The 5,902-nt window shown below is 45.4% G+C and overlaps 1 protein-coding gene across 3 annotated transcripts in view; it reads right to left on the bottom strand.

Moving 5' to 3' along the window:
- Positions 1–881: 881 nt before the first annotated feature.
- LOC100125981 (solute carrier family 2, facilitated glucose transporter member 3) overlaps positions 882–5,902 on the bottom strand; it is a 95,418-nt gene continuing 90,397 nt past the window's right edge. For all 3 annotated transcript variants that reach the window (XM_008259789.5, XM_008259790.5, XM_002712761.6), the window contains 4 exons: positions 5,155–5,259; positions 4,704–4,805; positions 4,080–4,283; positions 882–3,292 (listed from right to left, as the gene is read on the bottom strand). In XM_008259789.5, coding sequence (XP_008258011.3) covers positions 3,077–3,292; positions 4,080–4,283; positions 4,704–4,805; positions 5,155–5,259 — 627 coding nt within the window. In that variant the 3' untranslated portion in view covers positions 882–3,076. The remainder of the gene's footprint in view (positions 3,293–4,079; positions 4,284–4,703; positions 4,806–5,154; positions 5,260–5,902) is intronic.

Here is a 5,902-nt window from a genome sequence, read left to right on the forward strand (position 1 = left end):
GCTCATAATAGCGAGGGTTGGGTCGGTCAAAACCAGGACTCAGAAACTCAATTCAGGTCTCTCACATAGGTGGAAGACTCAAGTCCTTGGGCATCATCTGCTGCCTTCCCAGCTGTATAGCAGGAAGCTAGATCAGAAGTGGAGGCACAGGGCCGGCACTGTGGCATAGTGGCTAAAACCATCACATATGGGCAGCAGTTCGAGTCCCCGCTGCTCTGCTTCTTATCCAGCTCCCTGCTAATGTGGCTGGGAAAGTGGAGGAGGATGGCCCAAGTCTTTGGGAGACCTGGAGGAAGCTCCTGGTTCCTGGCTTCTACTAGGCCCAGCCCAGGTCAATTGCAGCCATTTGGGGAGTGAACCAGCAGATGGAAGATCCCTGTCTCCCTCTCTTGCTCAGTAACTCTGCTCTCAAAGAAATCTAAAAAAGGTAAAGTTATAGAAAGTGAGAGACAGAGAAAGGTCTTCCTTCCGTTCGTTCACTCCCCAAATGGCTGCTACAACCAGCGCTGCACCAATCTGAAGCCAGGAGCCAGGTGCTTCTTCCTGGTCTCCCATGCAGGTGCAGGGGCCCAAGCACTTGGGCCATCTTCCACTGCCCCCCTGGGCCACAGCAGAGAGCTGGACTGGAAGAGGAGCAAGCGGGACTAGAACCCGGTGCCCATATGGGATGCTGGCGCCGCAGGCGGAGGATTAACCAAGTGAGCCATGACACTGGTCCTGAAAAAAGTTCAGTGGAGGTGAATTTGAACAGACACTCCAGCATGGCTCCCATGCAGTGTCATAACCACTGTGCCCAATACCCATCTCAACCCAGGATTTAAAGCTGACTGTTGTTACAAGGACAAGGAAGGGGGGAAACAATGAGTCTATGTAATATGTACTTTCAGAATTTTTATTTCAAAACAACCACAGTAACATTAATAGAAAATTCATATGGAAATATGCACAACCTGGTCACTGAGATGTGGGGAAAACATTCCACCTTGCATTACTGCCAACCACCTGTCTGAAGAGCCAGAGACAGAGGTGCAGGAGGGGGAAAGCCACCCTTCCCGCAAAGCCCCATCTTGCAGTCAAGGCAGATTCCATCCAAAGGCTCAACGACCACAGGGAATGATGAGAACTGAAATACTGTGCTCGGCTAGGGTTTTGCTAGGGGTCTGAGATGTGTAAGCACCAAAGAGGGAAAGGGAGATGAAGCAACCATTGAGAAGGGAAGAGAGGGTGTCTTCAGGGTGTCCAATCTGTATAGAAGCCCTGGGAAACTAGGCCGACTATGGCGTGCACAGGACCTGTGGCAGGAGCAAGTCCCTCAGCTCTTACCCTCTCGGCCGTTCACTCATTTGTTTCTTATCCCTGTCAATGGGTGCCTCCCTCTCCCTATAATCAGGGTCCCCACCCAAACGCCCTGATCTCACACTCCTGCTGCCGGAATCTGGAGTGAGGCGGAGCCCTCGACCCTCCACCTCAAGATTTAGGAAGTTCTCCGTCCCCTTCTCCAACAGGAAAAGGTAGCCAGATGAGCCAGAATTCTAAAGTTCTGGATGCAAATTCCACCCAGCAGAGGCAGTGTTTTTTACATGTCTAGTATATTCTATCCAAAAAGAGACTATGGGAACAAAGGAAACAAATCATCAATAAACTACTTCTACCCCGAGCAAAGTGACAGTGCACATACATTCATACTCTCAAGTGTGGGCTACACTGCACCTTCACTCATACTATTTCAGATGTGGCCTACGTGAAGACTCAAGTCCCCCAGGTGTACCTTGACATGGAACAGACAGACAAGCATGCCATGACCCTAAACAACACACTTACACTGGGTAATAATCGTTCAGGAAAATTCCTCTCCCAGAGCTGAGGTTGCAAAATCTACATTGGCTATCAACATTCTCCTCTGAATTCCTTTAAAGCTACAGGTTGAAACAAAATAAAAACCAACACCTAGAATCTCTTAAAGAACAAAATAATGGAGAAATACTGAACCTCTACCAAGAACTACTTTAGTTTTCTCATTTGGAAGGCTCTCTCCCAATGAGGTGGTGGGATGGCCATAGACACGGGGGTCCACTATGAGGGGAAGGAGTTATTTGGCCCAGTGAGGAGTGGGGATTTCTATAATCACCTTCCCTTCTCCGGATCCACCCAAAATTAGAACCTATCAACCGCCATTAACTACAGTGCCCATCTTAGTAACAACACTAAATTTCAAGTAATGCTATATATAAACTATAATATTAAAGATAAAAGTTCAAAAGGAAATCAGTAGCTTGTTTAGACAGGCACATAACCTTTCTCAAAAATAAAACTTAGGCGTTTCCTTTACGCATCAAGGACAGAAATTGTTAAGAGGCAACTCACAAGCCTCAGGCACCACATCGTCTACCCAAGAAAGAATGATGTTTCTCCCTGAAATTCTTCCCTTCCTTGTTGTACCTGGACCTCTCCAGAGTCAAGTCTACAACCTCTCTTCAAATGCCTCCCTCTAACCTGAATTTCCTTATGTTTGCATTCTTTGGTAAAATTACTTCACACTTAAAAAAATAAATATTTATGCAATAAAACCAGAAGATAAAATAAATAAAACTCAAGTTACTTTGCTGTGTCGAGCTGCATGGAAGTGAGGAAGGTGTTCTCGTCTAGTCCCCGCCCTCGGCCCTCCACACCCTCCTCTGTCTGCTTTCTGCTAAGTCTGAGGTTGGGGGAACTGCACCCCTACTCTTACTCCCCTATAAGCCCTGGTGAGACAGTATTAAGTATTAGAACCTAAGGGAGGGAGACCTGGAAAAGTTGTCACACACCAAGCAGCCAACCCCTCCTGAAATGAAGGGAGGTTCCCTTGGTCTCTCCTAAAGAGAAGAGAATGTCCAAGAAATGAAACATTTAAAAAGCCATTGGAGATCCAACTACTCCCTGCATTGGGTCATCTGAGTGCCTATGGGGTGTGTGGGATGAAAAAAGAATCAAATAGCAGCATTCAGAAGCAGTCCTGGGTTCATCCTGATGAGGTCTCTCCTCCGCTCAGGGAGAGGTTGCTTTTCCGTGTTGGGAGGGAGGTGGAAGGAGGCGCAACTTAGACATGGGTGGTGGTCTCAATGGGCTGGATGCTGTTCATCTCCATCGTGGGACCCTTCCCCAATTTATTGGCCTCTGCAGCCTGCCCTTCAAAGGCCCGTGTGATATCCTCAAAAGTCCTGCCTCGGGTCTCAGGAACTTTGAAGAAGGTGAAGATAAAGAAGGCGACGAGGAAGACGGCAAAGATGACGAAAACGTAGGCTCCTAGATAGTACTAGAGGGAGAAAACAAGAAAGGAGAGTTGATACAGACTCCAGCAGGTGCCAGGCTCAAACCTGCTTCCCATTTACATTTCCAACAGGCTTCCAGCCTGAACCCATCCTCACTGATTGAAGAGTGAGGCTTCTTCCGAGATTCACCTGTGACTCCATTGCTAACTTCCCAGTTACTCTGTAATGCTCCTTGTGCCACCTGTTTCTGCTTCTAAACGCCTACTGAGTAGTTCAGGACTTTGGATTAGTGTATTTTTAACACTAACAATAACAAATGTAATTTATGTATATATTTAACAAATCTATTTTATGGGTTTCTGAAGACTCACGGGAATAGGAAATGCATTCTAGATGTCCACTGTCAAGCAGCTTTATGTAACAAATCAGTTCTTGGTCAGTTTAAAACTGAATATACCTGACTTGCTAACATCCTAAGTTTAGTGAGTCTTGAGGTCACTAAGTCATTTTTAATGCCAATTCAAATTATAGATTTACATTATTGGTCTGGAATCCTGAGGCTTATCGTTGCCTTTCTGCATCGAGGCAAACCATTCCTTCATGATCTGACTAGTGGTCCCTTCTTTTAGAAGTTTCCAGCTTGTCCTCCCTCCCCACCACTTCCAGACTTTTGTTTTGCATGTTTTTGAAAATGAGGTGAAGCCTGGCTTAAAGCTTGATAGCTAGATCCTTCATGGAGTCAGTAACTCTTATTATTGTATGTCTTGTCTTAGACGTTCTGGCCTAGGTGGGCTGGTTTTCAGAAGCTGAGTTGGGTTCTCATTTACTTACGGCAGCTGAGGGGAAGAGCAGTCCAACCAAAAAGTTGGAGGTCCAGTTGGAACAACCAGCCACTGCCATGGCAGCTGGGCGCGGTCCCTGGCTAAAGAGTTCAGCCACGATAAACCAGGGGATGGGGCCTGGTCCGATTTCAAAGAAGGCCACGTAGATCAAGATGGCGGCAATACAGACTAGGCTCATTGTGTCATATTTATCCTGTAAGAGGGAGAACAGAGGAAAGTTAGTTGAAGACGGCACGAGCCTGGGACCCCACTGTCCAGATGTGAGCACTTGAGGGCACAGTGAGCCCTTCCGCCCTGTGGCATGATGCACTTGCTGGACTTGGGGGTCTTTGCATGTTAACTATGTGATCTCACATGTTATTTTGCACTGAGACTGTGTCATCTGTAAAGTGGGATCGCTTTAGCAACTGATGCAGTTAATGTATTTCATAAGCTACAGTGTTACGTACATGTAAGGATCATAACAAGTTACCTATCTCTTAAAATTCTGGGTTACCTCGCTTCTCTTAAATTTGACGTTATCAGTGATCTCCACTTTCAACAACCCAACCCACACCGTGTCCCAGAGTCTCTCCCACTTCCCTGCCCCTGCCTTCACTCCAAAAGCACTCACCTTCAACAACAAAGACACGGTCATGAGCACGGAACACAGAGCCATGCCCCCCAGGCCGATCAGATGCAGAGTTCTCCTGCCAGCCCTTTCCACCAGAAACACCTAAAAAGAACAGCACTTCTGTATTTTTTTCCTGAAAACACAATGAGCTACTTGCAATCTGCCTTACCAACAGCATGAACCTTATTCAAGTCATACCTCCCCTTCTCCAATTCCAAGTTTAAAGCATCCTATAAAGTCCTCCTATACTTCCCCCTTTCCCTTCCATTCCATATTTACTTGAAGAGTGAAAGCTATGTATACACCCATCATTCAGTTTATTCTTTTTCCCAATAAACAATTAACTAAAAGGGTGTAGTGGTAGGGAGGTTGATGCAATCCATGTTCAAACATTTGGAGCAAGAATTCCTCTCTTCTTTTCCCCCAAAAGAAATCAAACCATCCAACTTACAGAAACGATAGTGAAGATAGTATTAACAACCCCAGCGCCGATGGTGGCATAGATGGGCTCCTTAACACCTGCATCCTTGAAGATCCCCGTAGAGTAATAGAACACCTAACAGGAAACAAAAGAGGCACATTTGACCCCTCTGTGTGCGCTAGTTAAACAGAACTCTCGACATAGAAACTAAAGGTTTCCCTCCTAGGATTGATCACCTTGTCTTCTCTCGAATTCTTCTCATGTCTAATAACTCAGTTCCATTTTTTTCTGACTGCTTATCCCCACTGCCCCTTTTACTCTTCCTTATGCCTACTTTATTAATTTACACACAGGTTCAAGTCCTTCTACGTGCTTTTCTGATGGATCTCTTCCACCAACTCTCAATAATGTCTCAATTTGATAGAAACTGAATAATCTTAGCCTGCTCAGTTCTTGTCTATTTTTCATTTCCTCCCTCCCTCTCTTTCTTTTTCGAGGCAGAGAGACACAAGAGACAGAGACAGACATCAGAAAACATTATCTAGATCACCCAGGCTCCATTCAGGAGTTTATTGTGTCACCCAGAGTTATGTCTTTTTAGATATATTTCTCAGTCTTTATGAATAATACATTAGACTTTACCTTCTCAAGAGATAACTCTTCAAATCCCTAGTGCCTAAGATGGAAACTACGCTATGCTTGTATTTTCTAAAATAAAATTACAGTTGTACTTTTTAAAACTGAGACAGTGTTATCCTCATTGTAGCTAGTTAAGACT

This window comes from Oryctolagus cuniculus, chromosome 9, assembly GCF_051225735.1.
Source record: "Oryctolagus cuniculus isolate XC-2025 breed Fujian yellow rabbit chromosome 9, ASM5122573v1, whole genome shotgun sequence".
Taxonomy (NCBI): Eukaryota; Metazoa; Chordata; class Mammalia; order Lagomorpha; family Leporidae; genus Oryctolagus; species Oryctolagus cuniculus.